The sequence below is a fragment of the Tursiops truncatus genome, chromosome 12 (genome assembly GCF_011762595.2).
Source record: "Tursiops truncatus isolate mTurTru1 chromosome 12, mTurTru1.mat.Y, whole genome shotgun sequence".
Classification (NCBI taxonomy): domain Eukaryota; kingdom Metazoa; phylum Chordata; class Mammalia; order Artiodactyla; family Delphinidae; genus Tursiops; species Tursiops truncatus.
Genome location: NC_047045.1, coordinates 32,487,464 through 32,510,658, shown reverse-complemented (window position 1 = coordinate 32,510,658; position 23,195 = coordinate 32,487,464). Strand labels below are relative to the sequence as shown.

At 36.7% G+C, this 23,195-nt stretch overlaps 1 protein-coding gene across 2 annotated transcripts in view; it reads left to right on the top strand.

Moving 5' to 3' along the window:
• ASCC3 (activating signal cointegrator 1 complex subunit 3) overlaps positions 1-23,195 on the top strand; it is a 332,868-nt gene that overhangs the window by 296,509 nt on the left and 13,164 nt on the right. The window contains exon 37 of one of the 2 annotated variants that reach the window (XM_019929490.3): positions 6,578-6,802. In XM_019929490.3, coding sequence (XP_019785049.1) covers positions 6,578-6,802 — 225 coding nt within the window. Of the gene's footprint in view, positions 1-6,577; positions 6,803-23,195 lie in introns of those variants that run through there. The other variant, XM_019929491.3, reaches the window with a different exon arrangement.

Sequence of the window (23,195 nt, the reverse complement as noted above, 5' to 3'; positions counted from 1 at the left end):
TGTGATCAGACGTGGGGATGATTATTATAGTAATAATGCCTGACATTATACCAAGTCTTAGAGCTTTCAAGTGTTTCATAAACACTATCACGTTGAATCCTCACACCAAATCCCAATTTAAGACAAGGAATTTGGGACTTAGGGAAGTTCAGTTAGTCTCAGAAGATCACATAGCTTGTAAATGGCAGAGCTGCAAACCAACCTGTTGTATCAGTTCCCAGACCCAGTGTTCTCTCTACCACCTCACACCATGCATCCCACCCTCGTGATCTGTAATGTCTCTAAGGGGATGAATTACTTACTACATTCTTTGGATTCTCCTTTAATTCAAACACTGGAAACAGAAAAGGAGGGATCCTCAAAGGAAGTAATAGCTTTTGATGAGACCTCATTTAATTATGGATAATTTTTAACTACAGAAACTATTATTGATTTGATATTTTATAAACATAAATCTAACATCAGCTCTTTGAAGATCTCAAAAACATTGCCTGGGTCAAATTTAATAACGAAAAAGACATTACTTCTCAAAAGAATATATTAAGTAATAAAATCTACATAAGCATTCTAAAGAGTGTTTTCCTATAATAAGATTCCGTGTCCCTCTTTTCCACCTCAAGTATGAACCTTATCCTATCTCTTTTCCCTTTTTTACCTAAAAAAAATGTTTTACTGTCTTTCAGCTCAGTTGAAACCTCCCCAAAGATACCTTCCCTGACCCACTGTTATTATTTGTACTTCTCCTTCCTTATACTTGTCCACTTGTCATTTTACATTTATTCATGGTCAATTTTGATTGAGGTCTGGCTCCCCCACTTCACTGTAAAGCTTCATGAAGGTAGGGGATCGATTGTTTGTTTTTGTGCATCACTTGTACCCAGCAGTAGTATATGCTGAATAAATATTTGGTAAACAAGTGACTCAGCACACCAAGACCTTGTCCATTGTAGTTATTAAAATGCTTTTCATTATTATTATTAAAGTGTATAGATTTTGCCGAGAAATTAAGGAACCCTTAGCTTAATTAATAAAGGAACCCTTTGATTGCTTTTATGCACCAAGAAAAGGCATCACTAAATTAAGCTTTTCACTAAGATCACTGTCTTTGGGTAATCTACATTAAAGATCTGATTGCTCCCCTAATCAACCTAGAAGGATCTCTCTACTGCAGAGCATTTTTTCTAACCTAAAATGTACTCAGCTGTTAGCAGACTCATCTGATACTGATACTGCTGGCAGTGAGCAAATTCACAATCCTGGTGAAGCAGGGGATAAAATAATTCAAGCAGAATTGGCGTGGTTTGGAGAACAGTGGAGTCACATCTTACATGGAGTTCAGATTCTAAAGCAAGCAAATACAATAAAAATCACTAATGATAAAATTTACTCGAAAATAACCCCAAAAGTAGAATAAGCATAATTTTAGTAGTCAGTCTTGTTCAAATACACTGGTTCTCAGTGAGTTCAACACTACTAGTCTTCCCTCTAGTGTTGGAGCAGATCATTGTTTCTTTAGTTTAGCACCACATGAAGTAGTTGACTTGCATTTAGAACTCATAAGTCATACTTTATGAAAAAATGTGCATCTTTGGATACTAGAATCATACGTCACAGAAGGATGTTCACACTTTCAGAGGTATTTGGGAACTAAGACTGGGAAATACCTAGTTTATATTCTTGCCTCCCAGTCAGTCAATCAATATCTAATCTCTCTCTCTCTCTCTCTCTCTCTCTCTCTCTCTCTCTCTCTCTCTCTCTCTCTCACACACACACACACACACACACACACACACACACAGTATGGGGAAGAGGGGTGTGTATGGTATATAATCAGATTTGAACAGGATTGTACAGAGGGAAGTGGATTACTTAGATAACACTATTCATTAGTGCTTTCAGCCAAATTCTTACTTTCCATATAATTTGATTTTAATTTAACTTTTCATATAATTTGTAAGTCTAAACCTATTTCCTACATAGCTAAAACCTGGAGGACCAATACAGTTTACAGTATTAAAATAGCTATTCGGGAGTTCCCTGGTGGCGCAGTGGTTGAGAGTCCGCCTGCCGGTGCAGGGGACACGGGTTCATGTCCCGGTCCGAGAGGATCCCACATGCCGCGGAGCAGCTGGGCCCGTGAGCCACGGCCGCTGAGCCTGCGCGTCCGGAGCCTGTGCTCCGCAACGGGAGAGGCCACAGCAGTGAGAGGCCCGTGTACTGAAATAAAAAAAAAAAAAAAAAAAATAGCTATTCGATTTTCTTCTGGAAAAAGATCAGAGGAAGTTGTATTTTATGAACAGTAGAAAGAAATCTAAATATGAATAAATTTTAAACTGTGAAAAAAAAATTTTTAAACTGTGAAACAGATTTAGAGCTGATTTCTTCTCCCTCCACCTCCACCCAGCTATCTGGATTGTGGTCCTCTCTTTAAGTGTATTTTGCACGCTTAACAGAAAGCTCCTGCTCACTGAGTGTTCCCAACCTCTCTTCTATTAATAGCATCATCATTCTCCTCATCCCTGAGGCTTAAACCTTAGACCCCTCCTTATCTGTTTTTATGGATCTGCTCATACTATTTTCTGTGCCTGGAATGCAAGGAATCTTTCTCCCTCTCTCCTCTTCTACAAATTGTTCTAAGGCTAGAACAAACAGTATCTCTTTTAGGAAACTTTCCAACACATCCAATTCACTTCAGTGCTCTTCTCTGAATAACAGTATTTTATTCTGCACTTAGAATAATTATTTATATAAATTGTTTTCTCCGATATCATTTTAATTTCCTTTAAATAAAAGGTCATGTTTTAGATTTCTGAACCATCTTTTTCCTTATCTGCTGTTATATTTTTCTTAAGCCATTTGGCAAGGCTAGGATGGATAGGTGTTGATGGGGTTTTGGATGGAGCCCAGATATTAGGTTGAGATGTGTTAGTTGTCAGGTGACAATGCTTCAGTCCTGAAATTCACCTGAAATCAAAAATAATAGCACTGCCATATATAACTGGTCCCTCTTTAGCAGATGACTTCGGAGAGAGCAGGAACGAACAGAAATGGCATATGAAAAGAAAACCAAAATGACACATAGGGGCAAAACATTATTAACTGCTAGTGTGTCAGCATATACTTCTTATATAAAACAGCACAAAGTGGTAAAGACAGTGTTCAAAATAGTGTAAAGTGCTGTGATATTTTTGACTATTGCAAAAACAAAGACAAGACAATTCATGAATGAGAGAAAATGTAGTGATTATTTTAATATTCCTATTAAATATGTTTAACTGAATATTATAAAATTTTGTTTATTTATTCAGTTCAGTTAAACAGAATGTTCCAAATATTCACTTAGGATATTTTTTCAGATGTTACATCAGTTGAAATTATTTTTACACATTTTTCAGTCTCTTGGACTTAACCATTTTCCCCCCCATTATAGGGCCTTTGCATATACTACATACTGTTCCTAGAACGCTCTTCACGTCTCTGTTCATCTAGTTACCATCTGCTCATCCTCTATATCATAGCATATCTACCTTTTCCTTCAGGAAATTTTTATGACCTTACTAGGTCAGATTTCTTTGCTAAACTCTCATGCTTTTATGTATTTCTTCTTCATAGAATTTGTCACCATATCAAATTCACATTTATTTATGTGACTGAATAATGTCTGTCTCCCTCATAGGGTGTATATTCAACAAATATTTCTCACTGTTTCCTATTTGTTACCCTTGTTCTCTGTTCCTGTTTTTGTCTTCTACTTTCTCTGTCTGTTGTGGTCTTAATTGAGCTGTTTATATGATTCCATTTTCTCCTTTCTTAGCATATCAGCTATACTTCTTTTTTTGCTTTTCTTAGTGGTTGCCCTAGAGTTTACAGTGTACATTTACAAGTAATCAAATTCCACTTTCAAATAATACTATACTACCTAATGGGTATGGAATCTTATAATAATAAAATAATCATAATTCCTTCCTTCCATCTCTTGTATCATTGCTGTCATTCATATCACTTATATATAAGACAAGTCATATACATAGGCATATAAAATACGTAAGCATACATAATTGTTCAAAAATATTATTTTGAACAAAGTGTTGTCTGTTAGATCAATAAAAAAATAAAAGTTTTTATTTTACCTTCACTTATTCTTTCTTCAGTGTTCTTCCTTTCTTTATATAGATCCAAATTTCTGACCTATATTATCTTCCTTCTCTCCAAAGAACTTCTTATATTTCTTGCAAGGCAGGTCTACTGGTCTGCTGGCAACAAATTAACTCAATTTTTATTTGTCTGAGAAAGTTGTATTTCTCTTTCACTTTTGAAGGATAATCTCACAGGATATAGAATTCTAGGTTGGTGGGGTTTTTTCCTCAACACTTTAAACATTTCACGCTAGTCTCCTTTTGCTTGCATGGTTTCTGAAGAGAGTAATTCAGAAGTAATACTTACCTTTGTTCCTGTACAGGTAAGGTGTTTTTTCCCTCTGGCTTCTTTCAGGGATTCTTCTTTATCTTTGATTTTTAGTAGTTTGAAGATAATATGCTTAGGTGTAACTTCTTTTTTTTTTTTTTTTTGCTGTTTATTCTGTTCAGTGCTCTCTGAGCTTCCTGGATCTGTGGTTTGGTGTCTGACATTAATTGGAGAGGAGGGGAATTCTCAATCATTATTGTTTCAAATATTTCTTCTCTTACTTTCTCTCTACTCCTTCTGGTATTCCCATCATACATATGTTACATCTTTTGTCGTTGTCCCGCAGTCCTTGGATATTCTCTTGTGTTTTTTTCAGTCTTTGTTCTCTTTGCTTTTCAGTTTTCAGAAATTTCATTGATATATCCTCTAGCTCAGAAATTCTTTCCTAAACCATGTCCAGTCTACCAATAAGCTCACCAAAGGCATTCTTCATTTCTTTTAGTGTTTTTGTATTCACCATTTCCTTTTGATTCTTTTTTAGGATGTCCATCTGCTTCCATTGTTCATTTGTTCTTACATGCTGTCTATTTTATCTGTCAGAGCCGTTAGCATATAAATCATAGTTTTAAATTCCTGATCTGATAATTCTAACATCCCTGCCATGTCTGGTTCTGATGATAGCTCTATTTCTTCAAATTGTGTTTTTAGCCTTTTGGTATACCTTGTAATTTTCTTGATAGCTGGACATAATGTACTGGGTAAAAAGAACTGCTATAAATAGGCCTTTAATAATGTGGTGAGGTGGGGCATGGCGGTGTAGGGGAAATATTCTCTGGTCCAATGATTAGGTCCCAAGTCTTCAATGAGTCTGTGCCTCTGTGCTGTGAACTTCACAGCCATTTCTACCCTCACCCCTTAGGTGGGACAGGATGGCTAGAGTGAGCTGGAGTGGGGTATTTCCCTTCTTCCACACGCAAAGCTTGAGCTGGTTACAGTTGGGTACTTCCATTCCCCAGGTCAGTTAGGTTCTCATAATATATCCCAGCAGGGTTAGGCTCCAGTTAACTAGTTTCTCCTGAGAGCAGGCCTTGTTAAGAAGGACAGAGTGCTCTAAGGTATTTCAGGATGGTTCTTTTCCCCTCCCCTTGCTAGAAGCCCAAGGCGATTTTTCTCTGATATTTACTGCGGGAATCTGGTTGAGCTCCTAAAGGTAAATTTCACAGTATTGTGGGGGCCCCCTATGACTGGGTCCCCCGGGAGTTTTTAGCTCTCGGAGTTGTCTGCACTGTACCTCCCACAATTCATCAGTTACAGTTCAGGTTTTCTTACCTCGACGCTGATTGCCAAGGCATTTTCTGCTTGTGAGCCTCTGCTCCTCTTAGCCGTGACTCCCTGCATTTGCCTGTGTTTCCAATCTTGGAGGCAGCGGTTTGCCCTGTGTTCTGCCTTCTCATGGATTCAAGACGAGTTGTTGGTTTTTTCAACCTGTTCAGCTTTTTACTTGTTAGGATGGAGTGGTGGCTTCTAAGCTCCTTGCATGTGGAACCGGAAACCCCCAAATTTGAACAATTTTGTTTTAATCTAATTTATTACAGTAAGTCTTAAGTTAATGATCTTGGTCTTCACCCTTTTCTTATCTCACCAACCCTATCCTCATCCCCCTTTCTCCCAGCCCTGTCTTATTTCTTCCACTCATTCTATAGATCCTCACTTAAATATCTCTTTTTGCAAGATGCTTTCCCTGACCTTCTAAAATAACTAAGTCCCCAAACTGAATATCCCTTCCGCACTCTGTGCTTACCATATCATAACATTCATTTCCACTTTCAGGACTTGTTTTTCCCTGTTGAACTCTCAGTTTCTGGTTCGTTGCCCGGGTCCACTGTCAAGCATAACATTTGATGCTTACTAGGATCTGTATTGTTTTTGTTGACTGGATAAATAAGAAGAGCATTCATGAATTTCAGATGTATTATACATTACTAGCTTTTGCTTAATATTAATAGTAGTACTGACCAAAGCAGAATTTTAAGGGATATGGTTGTTTTACAGTTTTTCTAAAGCATGTTTTAAATGTCAGTAGTTAAAGCTAAGAAGTACATTAAATATTATACTTTTGATACAGTACATTTATATGTACATTATATATATATGGGTTTGTTTGTTTTTTCAGGATGCAGAAGAATACACAGATTTGCCAGTAAGACACAATGAAGATCATATGAACAGCGAACTGGCAAAATGTCTTCCGTTGGAATCAAATCCTCATTCATTTGACAGCCCTCACACCAAAGCTCATCTCCTACTGCAGGCACATCTCAGCCGAACCATGCTGCCCTGCCCAGATTATGACACTGATACCAAAACAGTGTTGGACCAAGCTCTCAGAGTATGTCAGGTATGAAAGTCATTTCCAATTACCTACATTTTCTCCCATTCTTTCTGTTTTTTTTCTTTTTAGAATAAAATATACTTGCATTTAAAGATTTTTATTGTAGCATTGTCGAGAAAAAATCTGGTGACTCAAATTAAGGATTTTTTTTTTTTAAATTAAGGATTTTTGAAGGAAAAGCAAATATAAATGCAGTAAGATAACAATTTTAGTCATCCATTCAATCAAAATTTACTGAAGGTAAACTAAGTGCCAGGCACTTTGCTAGGTTCTGAGCATACAGCAGTGAACAAACAGAAGAGAACCTGCTGTAATGGGCTTTCACTAGAGATGGCAAAGACAGACAATTAAAAATATAAGTCAAGGGGCTTCCCTGGTGGCGTAGTGGTTGAGAGTCCGCCTGCCGATGCAGGGGACGTGGGTTCGTGCCCCGGTCTGGGAGGATCCCACATGCCGCAGAGCAGCGGGGCCCGTGAGCCATGGCCGCTGGGCCTGCGCGTACGGAGCCTGTGCTCCGCAACAGGAGAGGCCACAGCAGTGAGAGGCCCGCGTACCGGGAAAAAAAATATATATATATATATACGTATATATATACATATATATATATATATATATATATATATGTATAAGTCAAGTGTTGATCACTGCTATTTTAAAATAATAATAAAGCATAATAAAGGATATGTGGAGAAAGATGGAGGGTGCCATTTTGTACTATTTTTTAATGTGGTATTCTGGGACTGTCTTTCTTATGAGGTAACATTTAAGAAACAAAGGAAGGGAGTGAGCTGTGGTGTTATTCCAAACACTAAGAAGAGCTAGTGCCAGGATTCCTGTAGGAACTTACTAGGTATATTCAAGAAAAACCAAGGCGGCCATCGTAAAAAAGATGAAAAGGGGTGGGTAGAAATGAGGTCAGAGAGGGGTGGGAGTGGAGATTATAGATAAAATGGGTTCAGGTCACGTAGGGAGTTTGTAAAACCATGGTAAGTCTTTTGGATTTTACTCTGAATGAGGGAAGCTGTAGAGCAGTGGTTCACTAATGGTTATGGTGTCTATATCTATGAGTATTTACCATATTAATGAAAATGGAAACATTCGCAAATATTTATTACTTCATTTTAAAATAACACTAATATACCCATTATTATGTAATGATTTTTCATGAAAAATAACTATTTTCCAAAACAATTAGTGAGAACTGTAATAGCATTTTACATTTTTGCAAGTATCTTTCATGTCTAGCTTAATAGAAGTCAGCTAAATTCGTTTAACACCTTTTGCAAGCAGTCTGTTACAAGATGGTGTTTTAATTGAAGTATATGAAGGAAATCCAGCCTCACTGAGGTATGTAGTTTAAAGAAGGAAGAGTATTTTTATAGCCTTTTCAGAAAATTATAAATATTCTCTGATACTATACAAAACCTTGACATGTTATATTCCTTAGTTAGTTGCAATGTGGAATCTGTAACCATATCAATGAACTTTATACCTTGAAAGCTGTAAGGCTAGGCAAGAAATGATGGTGGCTGGACCAGGTTGGTATGGGTGAGACTGGTGAAAATTGGTTGGGTCCTGTATTTTTTTTTAAGGAGAATCTGCTAATGGATTGGACAAGGGTTTTTAGGGAGAGCAAGGAGCCAAAGATGATTCCAAAGCTTTTCTCCAGAGCAAGTGGAAAGCTGGAGCTGCCATTTGCTGGGAGATGACTGTGAGAGGAGCAGGGTGGGAGAAGCACACCTAAAGGATTGAGCTTATAAGAGATTTTGATTTTCTACATTATGGCTTTTTGGACATTTATATATAAAAAGCATTTTTTAAGATTTTCAAAAGACTGATGTTTTTAAAGGTAGGATAAATGAGTCTGTGAAGATTTGTGTATAGGCATTTGCAAAATTAAAGACTTAGAAATAACCCAAGCATCTTTCAGGTTATAGAACACTGCCAAATATTACAATTCCATTTACTAATTCTGTATCTGTGTAGAATATCTACATAAATATATGAAAATATATCTAGAGAGAAGATCCAGAATAGTATTGACCAAAAGATTAAGTAGCCGTCTCTGTGTAGCAGCATTTGGGATGATTTTTAATTTCTTCTTTATGCTTTTCTGAAATGTTTGAATGTTTTCAAATGAGCTGCTAACAATTTTATGATCAGGAAAAAAAACGCTTAATTTTATTATTTAAAAGAATAGCCCTGTTTCATAAAATAGAGTATGCACAAACTATCAGGAATTAGAAGGGAAATAATAAGGGAAATAATAATAATAATAAGGCTATAATAAACAAGTAAATTATTTTTACACCTTTTTTGTAACTAACACTTGGTTTATCTCTCTAGGAAGATGGTTTGCCACTCTTCATTAGTCACACTTTATAAACGAAGGTTAAAGTTCCTAAAGTTTTAGCTGTGGCCCTGGGTACTCATTTGTGTTTCCTCTAGCTATTTTTTCCCCCTCAAACACTGACCTGTTAATGAACTCAGGGGTCGGGAAGGGTTGGAGAGATGTTGCAGAAGGAATTAAATTTTTATACTTACAGGTATACTTAATAGGTATACATATTTATATCATATATAAAAGTTACAATGTATATCGACTCATGCATACCTTTTCACCACTCAGTTAATAATGATTCAAAGGCTATATAATAATAGAAATTAGCAGTTTCACAAGAAGTCTATTTCTAAATTTACTGTAAGGGAAAAGTATTCAATCAGGTACTTTTAGCCTCTATTTCGATATTATGTACAGTTTCGTGGATATTTATATTTCTTGATTTTTTTTACTCCTTCTAAATAACATCTAAAGAGAAATAGTTTTCTCTTTAATTATAAAAGTAATACACTTCATTGTAGAAATTTGGAAAAACACTGTATGAAAATTAAAGTCATTCACAGTAATTATATCTTCACCCCCATCAATATGAGGCTCTTTTTTTGTTAATGAATTAATTTATTTTAATTCAAAAAATTTTTTTTAATTTTTTCATTTTGAAATAACTTCAGACATAAAAAGTTTGTAAAAATAGTACGATGAAATTTCCATATATCTTTCACCCAGCTTCCCCTAATGTTAACATCTTGCCTCAGTACTGATCCAGTCCTGTTAAGTAATCTACAGACCTCATTCCAGTTTTGTCCATTTGGATTTTATCCCACTAATGCCTTTCTCTGTTCCAGGATCCAGTCCAGGATCCCACATTGCATTTAGTTGTCATGTCCACTTTAGTCTCCTTGACTTTCAGGACGTTGGCACTTGTGAGGAGTATTGGCCAGGTATCTTATAGAGCTATCCATCAGTTTGGGTTTGCCTGATATCCCCTCATAATTACATTGAAGTTATATATTACTGGCAAGAATACCATAGAAGTGATGTTTTGTCCTCTCGGTGTATCATATCGGGATACTTGTGACATGGATGTGTGTTATTACCGGGGATGTTAACTTTGTACACTTGAGGTGGTGTCTGCCAGGTTTCTCCACTGTAAAATTACTTCTTTTCCTTTTGTAACTAATATGTTGTGGTGATATACTTTGAGATTATGCAGTTATCCTGTTTCTCATCATATTTTCCTACATTATTTTCATCATCCATTGGTGACTTTTGCCTGAAACAATTATTACTACTGTGATTTTCTATTCCCATCATTCCCAGAATTTCTGTTTTCCTCCATTTATTTATTTACTTTATTCATTTATTTATTCATTTATTTATTTACTTATTTATTTATAAGTATAGGCTCACGAGTGTTTGTTTTTATTAGAGAGTGGTTTTAGAGACTAAAATCTGGGTGCTTGTTGACTCCATCACTGCCTGGATATTATTGCCTCTGGCCCCCTCAGTGGGCAAAGCTAGGAAATATAAGTATGTATACATAGACATCTATATCTATTTGTATATCTGCTTAGCTATGTGTGTGTGTGTGTGTGTGTGTGTGTGGGTATGTGGAAAACATTTGTATTCATAAAACCATGAGTTCATTCTAATACCTCTAATTCCAGTTTAACACCAAGGGTTCATTTTAGCCTTCCCCTTTTTTAAATTGTAACTCTTTTCTCCACCCGTGAGAAACTTGGCTCTCATTAATCAAAATATGTTTACTTAATTCCTCCATTCTAGCATACTCCTGATGTAGTTTTAGAATGACTAACGCTTACTCCTGCACAAAAACAAGTTTACTAACTACAGTAGTTGTGTATAGTTCTTTTTTGTCTTTGAAGGCTCAGAGTTTCTTTTTCTTTTTGCATTTACACAAATACACACTTGCTCTCTCACTTTCTTCCTTTGCACATTTTTATCATGTTATTTTATAACCTTTTTTAACTTAATAATTTACAACATTAAATATTCTTCTCAAGCATAGTTTCTAATGGCTGCACTATATTTCTTCATAAGAAGGTCATAGTTTACTTAATTAGTTCCCTGTTGTCAGACATTGTGTGTGCAGTTTTCCTTTAGTGTAAATTATAACATTAGTTATGCTTATAAATATCGATTTGGCTTTTCAGAAGCCACCTGGAAAGAAACTTAGTTGTAAAGAGATGGCAACCAGCTTCATATCCTAAATCCTCTCATTCCTGCAGTTTCTTTGTAAGATTGTGATAAAAGTAACAAGTCAGGAAGAGGAAAGAATATTAGGGTTGTTAATGGAAAATCTGGGGGGGAAGTCGTGACTTGATAAAATTTCCCAGGACTGAGTGACAGTTTTCATCATTGTACCCTATTGTTCTCATTTGATACATGGATACTGTTGGCCTAGAAAGCATTGGTTCAAGCAGTTTTCCAAGCTGCCGTCCTGCTGGCTAATTGAAAATTATACTACTGCCCTCATGGGACATCAGCATGACCTTGTGTTCTGTGTATGGGACTCGGTGCCACCAGCTCTTACTATAAATTCAGCTCTGCTACTTAGAGCCTTAGTATAAGGCCTTAGGCAAGTCACTGAACCCCTGCTGTCTGAGTAAAAATAACACCTTACAAGAGTGGGACATTAGTTAATATTTATAAAGTAAACAATGATTTGAGGACTCGAACTAGGTCTATCTTAGTCTCCTCATTCTTAGTAATTCTTTTACTTCTTTGCTTTTTCATGGTCATTTAACTCTAAATTTTTTATTCCCTTTAATTTATAGAAATGTACCTTTTACATGAGCTACCATTTAGATTATGAAAACTCTGTATGACTACCCGTGTCCTGGGGAATCTTTTACAAAAGAAAAACATAGTTGTTTTAGTACTATTCACTCTGGCTTGAGGTCAGAATGCACTGTATAGCCTGCCTTCTCTTCTTGTACCCATTTGAAATTATGTATCAAGGTCATTTATGTCATTTTTGGGTTTAAGGTGTTTTTGTCATGGTTCTTAATATTTTACTGTTACTAGCATTTCCATCTCCATCCCACCCAACAAAAATAAGAGTAAAAATTTCTGTACATATCTCAAATTTTTTAAACCTGCTTAAAATACACTAGTTTATAAATTGAGCAATTATGGAATTGATTATTCTTGCCATTAGTCTTTGAGATTCTCTTCTTGATTATGTTAACTCTAAAATATATTTGTAATGTGTAGTAAATGATGTGACATATTTTGTGTGCCAGATGTACCCAAGAAAAACTTTATGTTAGCTTTTATGGGAAGATGATACATAAGAAATGCCAAAAATTAAAGTGACTTGCCTAAATTTTTCAAATTTGATGGCAAAGTCAGAACTGATGAAAAGTGTCTGGTGTTTTGATTAGCCCCACACTGTTTTTTTAATCAAGGGACAAAGAAATTGGTTTTCAAAGAAGTCAAATAACTTAGTTAAAAGGTGATCTTTTGAGGCAGTCCATGCTGAAACCAAATGGAGATACCAGGACTTTAAATCCTGCTCTAATAGCTCTGATCTTTTCTAATAAGCGCCCTAAGTCTTTACGTTAAAATCATCTTCATTTAAGTGAAAAATAATTAAATACCAAGCCAAATAGTATAAGAGTACAGGTTTATATCTTAGCCACGCCCACTACCTCCTCTGTGGTATCTACAGCAAAACTGCCCAGTAACTGGACACTTTCAGATGTTTAAGGAAGAAAGGGAAACCATGGCTCGAGGAGCTGACTCAGTGATCTGAGGACCAAAGGGCTGTGTGATTCAAAGTATAATTGTGCTGTCAGTTTGCTGGGTTAATTCTGGAAAGTTGCTTTCAGATATAGTAGAGGCCATATTTACCCTTCAGCTAATGCTATCTACCTTGCAGCCTAAGTTTAATAGATCAAAACATCTGTGTGCACAGTAATACTCTTAACGACTACAAGATACACCTCATGAAAGGAGAACACACACACACACAGAAATATGACAGTGTAGATTGATTAGAAAGATCTCTGGAAACCTATGCTTCCAAATTGAAATTGGAATTAATGTATATTAAATACCAAATTCAACCAGAATATTTGGAGAACTGCATACCATCCCTGTACTCCACACCAAAAAATTGCTATGTAATGACGGTCCATAAGGCAGGCCATCATTAACAGTGGTGCTAGTGAACATTTATTGAGGATTTTCCTTGTACCAGGCTCTGTTCTACTTGCTTCGTATTGCATAGACTCATTTGCCCTAATAATCCAAGGAAGCAGTACAATTATTATCCTTATTTTACAGACGAAGACTAAGTAACTTTCCCAAGATCATAGCAGAAAGAAAAACAGTTTTCAGCATAGGTTGGATATATAATAAAAGTTTATCTTACTGGGTTCCCTTTGCCCTGTAAAGATGGATCTAAAAATTGTACTCAGGGCCTAGTCAGGATTTATTTTAAAATGTGAGAACTTCACAGGAATTTCTACATTTTTTTAGACCAAGAATTCCCACTAGAACATGAATAATATTTTTTAATTAATCCCTTCTTTTCAATGTATACTCAAGTCACCTCCCTTTAATTACTCTAGTTCCCTTTCAACAGTCTGCCTATAATTACTTTAACCAGTTTCCAAGAGGGACTTGTTAATATGACTGATATTTGTAATTGCTTTATTATATCACTCTATAGTGTCCAGTTGATATGTTTTTTGTTTCAGCTGCTTATGATCCTTCTCGAGGTTTTTATATCATGCTAGGTAACGCAGTGAATTAGCCATTTACTTCCTCAGAGTCTCCCCTAAAACTACAATAATTGGAAATAATGGGGGGAAGATCAGATCGCTGATACAACCACAGGAAGAAAAAGGAATGCCATAATAATTATAAGATACTCCTAATAATAAGTAGTAATGCACACTATAATGACTGTGCTTAGGTTTACTATTACAACACACATACACACATTTTATGTTCCTCTTTCATTCTTCACCGTTTGCCTTCTCTGCTTAGGTTAGGTTCTGGGCTTCTTTCACTGGGTAACCACCACCACCACCACTAGCGGGGCTCCCCTGGAGGCAGCTTTTGTCCATCCCCCTAGTCCTTTTTGAAAAACTTCAAACGTCTAGTAACAATAGGCAATTTCAGAGATTCCCTGTCCCAAGATACAGAACTACCAATTCCCCCAAAAGATAACAGACATCTCCTCTTTACTATTGAGGGAATGTGAAGTTCTGTATTCTGTATACCAAGGCACATGTTTATATAGATTGAATTCATGTTCCATTGCACTAATGGAAGTAGGCAAAAGGTAAACCAGGAGACTGGCTTTGAAAATAATTTAGGTGATTCAGTGCCTGAAAGGAAGACCTTTAAGGAGCTACGTTCTGGTGGGTAAGTTTCCATTGTTTCATAAATTCTTGCATCTGACTTTAATATAGGAGCTGTCATTTTACATCATTTTCTTTAAGGCCCAAGTTTTTTTGAACAACTAAGTTTCCAGCCTTTCTTCTCTTTCACACAAGGTAGTATGTAACTCATATACCACTCAAATTAATGTTATCATGTTCCAATAGGATTTATCAATTGTCACAAAAGGTGCTTGTCAAAAAATAACTTTAATAAGCTGCATAAATAGAGAAAGGGGGGAAATGTACGAACTGGCATGCTTTCCTCTGTTCAGAAAACCCTCGTAAATTTGCAAAACCGAATCCCTAAAAGTTTATTGGTAGGGTTGTTGTTTAGCCCAAACTTCAAAACAATAATTTGACCTCTTTATCTCTCTGACAGCTTCTGATAAACTTAAAGTGTATTACATTTCAGATAACTAGTATCATATATTTTCTATAACCCACAGCTATTCTGAAAACACATTGTGTCTTCAAACTATTTTTTTAAGTATTTTAATCAATAAACTTAAGATATGAATGTATGCATACATTAGAGTCTGAGAATAGAAAAGAATAGGATAAGGGAAGCAAAAGATACAATGATATGAATATTTTTTATTGATCTGGTTATTTTAACTGAGAGATACTTTGACTATAGCTGGGTCTATATTTCTATTAACAAATGATCCCCATTTTTAGTAGATTAAAAAGCTAGAAATATTTGATGATACCAGGAGATAGAACTGCCATGGAGCAAGGCTAACATAACCTTTGAGGAGTATTTACCTATGGATGCACTAAGCACAGGCTCAGTGGGCTATAAATTAAATGTATTGAAGAATGTCAGTGTCAATTAAATGAACAAGTTCTAGAATCATAGAGTCAAATACAGTTAGCAGTGAAAATACTCCAGGTGGTGCCGAGCTTATCAAAAGAAGTACTTGGTCAAATCCTTAATCCGATACTTGTAAGAAATGTTTTGATGTAGCAATGGTAGATAAAATCTCCTGTATATTCTTAGTAGAATCCTTTCACATTTTTTTAAATGCTTATAATTATTATGATTAGATCAAATGAAAAGCTTATCTTTAAGTGGACAGTACAGCACAATAGAAAGCTTCAGAAAGCTTCTTCAAATCATTTTGAGAAAAAGATGGAAGGGTGATAAATAAATAATTTTTAGACTTCCAAAATTGGATTATACATAATTAGTAATCTACAAAGAGTTCATTTCTGCAACTGAAGTCGTTAAAGGATCCTAAGATGAAAATTACACTATTAAGTTTTAAATATATCTTTTATATTTTTATGGGTATGTTTCAAGGAATATTAATACTATGAGCATACATTTGGAGGATTCTGATTCATATTCAAAATATGCTGGAACCTCATCAATAACTATTTATAGTGTCACTGACTGTTAAGGTGACTTGGGCATAATTCTTGGCACATAATAGTTCTCAATATATCATGGGTGAATGGAATGAATAAATATTTCACTTTTTCCTTTCTAGTTCTTTCTTAAGAGAGGATTGAAAAGGGAGATTTACTGTGTGTGGATTCTCACAATGTTTTTAAAATTATCTGCCAAATCTGAATTGTCTACTAACAAATGTAGTCTGTTTGTTGTAAACATTCATGTGACCTTATCAAATGCATAGAGACAGGGAAGTCTAATTCAGGCTGCTTTCCTAGCAAGACTGCCAGGAGCTCATATCTTGCCATAGAAGCCTAGTGAGGTTTCATTAATGGATGTGTATTTCAAAACAAATAATTTTAAATGAACTTAATCCTGAGTGATTTTTCTTCCAGATGCAAAGATCTGCACTGTGGTGCAGAATCATCATCCAGCTAGTGCTTATTTTATCCTGTATCAAAGTTACATTTTAATTCCACAATAGAACACCCAAAACACCTAAAACAAAGCACCATTCCCCACTACAGACGCAACACAGAGCTAATGCATTTAGCATTTCCAAAACTAACACAAATGTGTGGATTTTGAGGTGTAAAACACCTTCACTTACTCGTGTGGATTTACAGGTGATCTCCCTTCAAGGACTATAATATAATTTGGAAGGCTATTTCCCCCTGGATGACTCTACCTGTAAGCCTTTGAGTGACAATTTGGTGCTGGTTTATTGATGATATGATGCTATTATGAAGGATCCTTCTACCTCCAGCTCTTCTCCTCATACCCACATAACAACCCTTTTCCCGTTTGGGGCTGTAGGAAATGAGTAATGCTTAACCCATTTGTGTGATCAATTCACTTAAGCAGCTACTGTGAAATGTTAATCACAACTTTAATTTGTACTGCATTAGCATTTTGATTAACTTGTAGGCTTGCTAGCACACTTGAAGCGCTTTTACTCATAGTTACAGCTCGGAAATGACTTTTTGATTAATTAAGTTTGTTAGACAGCAGCTGAGCTTCCTGAATGCTAACCTTCTGGGGGTAAAAGTTCAGGAGAAAGTTACTGTGAACAACTGTTGCTATTGAAAAAGATTCTTGTAAATGTACTTATAGCATTTTAATTATTGACAAAATATTGTATCATTACTTGCAGCTGACCTGAACCTTTAAAGGAGTGTGCCTTTCTGTCAAGAAAGCTTTTCTTCAGGTTTTCCCATCGTTGTAAAACTTCCGGGAGCTCTTGAACTAAATAGTGCAGTTTCTAGCAGATGTCTAACAACTAATGTTTTAACAGGCTGCCTAGGATGAATTTCCATAGTTTCTTTTTCAGGTAAACTTTGTATTTTAGAATAGTTTTAGACTTACAGAAAAGTTACAAAGATAGTACAGAGATTTCCTGTATATCCCACACTCAGTTTTCCTCTGTAATTAACATCTCACATCAATATGGTACATTTGTCACAATTAATGAATCTTTATTGATATATTATGATTAAAGTCCATACTTATTCAGAATTCTTTAGTTTACTTAATGTCCTTTTTCTATTCTAGGAGTCCATTCAGGACACCACATTACATTTAGTTGTCATGTCTCCTTAGGCTCCTCTTGGCTGTGAGTTTCTCACACTTTCATTGTTTTTGATGATCTTTCCATAGTATTTTGCACTTTCATGATGTTCCATAAGTAACAACTTGGTTTCTATAAATTAATGAAATTTTTTTTCTCATTCTGGACTAAATAAGTCTTTCTCTTCAACTCTGACCATGTATTATGTTTATGTCATTTCATTTGAACAAACGTAGCAACATTTTCTAGCCATTTCAACCTTCCTCATGACCTTATTTTCATGTGGTTTTTGCAGTCCCTACACTATCACTAGATACGTTAGGATGACTATCAGGAGATGTGAGGAAAAGGAGAAAGTTTCCTTGAAGAGGAGAAAGGCTAAAGGGAGGAAGAAGAGAGAATGCAGGTCATCAAGATGCTGAGAGGGAGCAGAGAGGTGGGAGCATCTCTGACTGCTCCATATGCTCACCCTACAGCCACAGCTGGAAGAGACTGAGGACTAAATTCACAGACTTTGCAAACTGAAGTTTAGAAAGTTTTTAACAATGGATCTTAAAGCTACATCTCATTATGCATCTGTTAACATGCCTCCTGATGCACATTGAAAATGATAGTTTTTCTTTTAGTGACCTAAGTCAGTGTTGCTATTTCCTTGCAGTGAAGTTGACTTAATTCAGTCACAGTAACTTGGATTCTTTAAACCCAGAATTCACTTATGTTTCAAAAGATATTTAATGCCTGCATATCAAATATTAAGATGTAGTTTTATAACCAAGTGGTGGATTAAAATTTATTTGGAAATTTTAGGTTTTCAAAAATCCTGTTGACAGAATTTGTTCAGAGACAATAATCAGTTAAATGCATAATGCTTTTGTCTGGAGTCTGCATTTTTCTGTTAGGTAGGGAAAAAAAGGATAGATGTAAACCACTTTAAATCCTCCTTGAAATAAGACAGGGTATATGTAAATCATTCAGAGGTTGTAGACTGTAGTGTGATGAGCACAGAAAATGAAATTAGAAAACCAAAATCAAGTCTTAACTTACCACTTTTCACCATTGCGATTACAGTCACTGGACTTATGTGAGTTTCAGTTTTCCCATCTGTGAAAAGGAGACAGTACTAATGTCTACCTCATACTTGGTATTAAGAGCTATTTACAAAAGTATTTTATAGTCTGCACACTACTGTGCAAATATTTTCATCACACTACATGTGCATACTGTCTGTACAGTTTGTATATATTTCACTGCTACTTTTCACAATAATTGAATGAAATGTATTTGATACAAAACACAGATATATTGTCAAGCTTGCATTTTTAAGTATAATCTACAGTAGCAGAAAACAAAGGAAAATATCTGTAGATTTGGATAAATCTATCCTTTGCAGAAATAGTTAACATCACTATGAAATGTGGTTGAATTTAAATGCCAAGACCCAGCTTGATATGCTTAGGGAATTCTTGAAGTCGATTCACAGTAAGTATTGAGGACATGAGGTGTATTCAAGTCAAAAAGCATGCTGTTGGTTTCAGGACCCTTACAGCCTAAAAAATTCTCTTCCAGAGAGTGTCCATTCTCTGAACTCTAGTTCATTTTGATTGTGGGGATGAGGGGCAGGTTGTTTCTGGTGGGGGTAGTGGTGGTGGTTTGACCTTTGCACAAAGCCGGGTTCTTGAGTTTGCCCTGTGAGTTCCACATGAGGATGAGGTCTGGGCTGTGTAGAGTATGTGTACCCCTCTTTGTTTTTGCCTCTCTCTCTCTCCTCACCCATCTCGTCTCTCCTTTCTTTCTCTCTCCCTCCCTCTGTTGCTCTCAGTCAGACATAGGCAGACGCAAACACCACCTCATTTCTACATTCCCTGTGAAACTCCTGAGCTGACTCATTCTTCCTGTTTTGCCAATAATCAAAGTCTACCTCCTCAGAGCTCTCCAGTCTTTCTTCTCAGATTCCTCCTTCTTTTACCCGTGTATATTTTACTTTGTGTCTGTAAGATTCCTTTTTCATCTGTGTTCTTAAGTCTGAATCTCTTTCCCCACCTTCCTCAAACCCCAGTTCACAGCCTTCAGCTCCATTCCAGCTCCTGCGGTCACCAGAGTGGCTTCAGCAGATGACCTTTTCAACACTGTAATCGCATGCATCCCAAACTCCTCTGCTCTAATCATTACTATATCCACACCACTTTTGCCATCACCTCCATGGTATCACCCCCTGACTCTCCTCTCTCACCTCACTTCTTTACCTGTCAGCTTGACTGAACGTTTCTGTTACTCATCAGCCGGGCATCTCTCCTCCCCTCCCTGATCCCTCGGTCCAGTCCTCAGTCCCCTGTGTCTTCACTTGTCACTGGCCCTAGAGTTGTCCATTTCAACAGTGATGTCACCAGTAACCTAAAATCTCAACATCCGAATTCTCTGCTTTCACACCCAAATTAATCCTACTCGTTATTGTCGGAAACAATCACAAAACATTTCTAATTATTTCTACAATTTCTACTTGTTTCTAATAATTTCTATAATTATTATTTCAAAGTCATGCTGTTGAGACTCAACACTGCTCTGGTTTTTATTCACATCACTAATTCCCCCAGTACTTACTCCAGACCTTTTCATGCTCCTTTACAGTGCTTTTTCCCAGGAGGAGGCATCACCTCCAACTCGAAGAGGTGACTGAGACCCTGTGATAGGAGTGCTATCAATTTCCATTCTCTTCCTTCAGAGCTTCCCTCTCTTCAGTGATTTTGTGTGGGGTCTCAGTGACCTGCTGAAGCCTCTCTTCTCTGTGAGGCCCTTGCTCACACGCCCCAGCAGTGGAACCCTCTTCTGATCCCAAGAGGGTCTTTTGTCTCTTCATCTTATTCTGTGCCTACTGTAGACTGCCTTCTCTTTTGACTTAGGCTTTTCTGCCCCTAACTCCAAGGGTGTTACAGTCCATCTGGAAAGATAGAAAGTGAGCTTTATAAAAACAAGCAACACTATAGTGTGAGTATATTGGCATTTTATTGATGAAAGAGTAAAGCTTACAGAAGATAGACACAAGCCTAATCAAACTCCTTGGTTTTTAAAATTTTTTAGATGAGAAAAACAAATACCATTAAGTCATTTGCCTCAGGTCTTACGGTTAATTTAAAGGCACAAGCCTCTAACCTCTGAGGCCAAGCCTCTTTCTAGTATACCACACCATCTTCAAACCAGTATCAAGTGTTCATGAATTATACATCTGTTTATGCTTCATCCAAACTTATTGTTTGCTTTAAACATTGTGTTGTCGGGAAACCTTCTCAAAGTCTCATTTTATCTCGTAGCACATTCATCAAGGAATCTTCTGTTCTAATCTAGGGCCCGATGGAATTCCACACACTTTCCTCTCATCCTGAACTTTATAGGCAGCGTCCTATTCTGGTTAAAAGCAAGCACTTTGGAGTCAAGCTCCCCAGAATTTGAATCCCAGCTGTACCAGTTAACCAGAGCTATGCAGCTTTAGGTATATTTCTTTCCCTCTCTGAGCCACAATGTCTTCATCTGTACAATGGGTTTTCGTTCAGTAACTTTCATAAGATGGTTATCAGAGTATCCGACAAATAGTACATGCTTAACAAAGGACCACTGTAAGCAGTTATTTCAGTAGTGCCCTTAAGAGTCCCTTACATGCTCTTACCCCTTTGGTCTTTCCTGCGTTTCCTCATCTTATCTCCAGGTAACTGCCGCTCTGCTATCCTCAGCTCTGCCCCAAAGGTGCTCATTTTAACTATTCTGGCTGCCCGCTTTGTGCCCAGGATATCTGAGTCCACATCCCTAGCCCATACTCTCTCTCCAGAGCTCATTTATACCTGGGCTTCTCACCTGGCTTCATAGTGGCACCTCGGTTAAAATGCGTTTAAAACCACACTCATTGCCTGCTTTCCTATAAATAAATGACAACCCCACAGTTTCTGTTAATTATGGTAAGGTTTTATTTGTGGTGTAACTTCATAAATCAGTGCAATGCTAGGAATCATATTTCCACTCTCACAGCTGGATGACAAAGAATTCTGAGTCAGCAATCAATTGAAGTTGATTTTAACTTAGTAGGAGAAAGTCTCGTGCATGGAGTCAGCCTCCACCTATTTGTTCCCATAGACTTAGAATCATCCTAGCTTTGTCTGATAGGTAGCATGCCCAGTAGAAGACGGTTAAGAGGTAAAGGGGGATTCAGCATTTGCCTAATGTTAATACTAAGGTGGAAGAATGTGCAGGGTTTTTTCTCCTCGGTGTACTAAAGCAACCTTTTGTTGTTTGAGTATTAAATCTCTGTAAGGAACTTTGAGGTGTCTTGGGGAACTGAGCCATGATCTCCAGCTGTTACCAAAGCCAGCCCCATTCTAAGGAGGAGCATATACCTATTAGTCCTTTTTTTTTAATACAATTTTTAAAGGTTACACTGCATTTACAGTTATTACAAAATATTGTCTGTATTGCCCGTGTTGTACAATATATCCTGGTAGCCTGTCTCACACCCAGTAGTTTGTACCTCCCACTCTCCCACCCCTGTATTGCCCGCCCACTGGTAACCACTAGTTTGTTCTCTATATGGGTGAGTCTGCTTCCTTTTGGTTATATTCACTAGATTGTTATATTTTTTAGATTCCACGTATAAGTGATACAGTATTTGTCTTTCTCTGACTTATTTTCATTAGCATAATGCCCTCCAAGTGTATCCATCTCACTGCAAATGGCAAAATTTCATCTTTTTATGGCTGAGTAGTATTCCATTGTGTATATATACACCACATCTTCCTTATCTGTTCATCTATCGATGGACACTTAGGTCACTTCTGTATCTTGGCAGTTGTAAATAATGCTGCTATGAACATTGGGGTGTATGTATCTTCCGAATTAGTGTTTTCATTTTCTTTGGATATATACCCAGGAGTGGGATGGCAGGATCATATATTAGTTCTATTTTCAGTTTTTTGAGGAACGTACATACTGTTTTCCACAGGGGCTGCACCGATTTACATTCTCACCGACAGTGCACAAGGGTTCCCTTTTCTCCACATTCTCGCCAACATCTATTTGTGGTCTTTTCGATGATAGCCATTTTGACAGGTGTGAGGTGATACCTCACTGTGGTTTTGATTTGCATTTCCCTGATGATTAGAGATGTCGAGCAGCCTCTCATGTGCCGCTGGGCCCTCTGCATTTCCTTTCTGGAAAAATATCCATTCAGTTCTTCTGACCATTTTTTAATTGGTTGTTTCTTTTTTTGATGATGAGTTGTATGAGCTGTTTCTGTATGTTGGATATTAACCCCTTATGGGTCACATCATTTCCAAATATCTCCTCCCATTCAGTAGCTTGTCTTTTCGTTTTGTCAGTGGTTTCCTTTTCCAGTCTTTTCGTTTTGTCAGTGCAAAAGCTTTTAAGTTTAATTAGCTCCCGTTTGCTTATTTTTGCTTTTATTTCCTTTAGGAGGTGGATCCAAAAAAATATTGCTGCAATTTATGTCAAAGTGTTCTGCCAGTGTTTTTTTTCTAGGAGTTTTATAGTATCCGGTCTTACATTTAGGTCTTTAATACATTTTGAGTTTATTTTTGTATATGGTGTTAGAGAATGTTCAAATTTCATTCTTTTACATGTTGCTGTCCAGTTTTCCCAGCACCACTTATTGAAGAGACTGTCTTTTCTGCATTGTATAT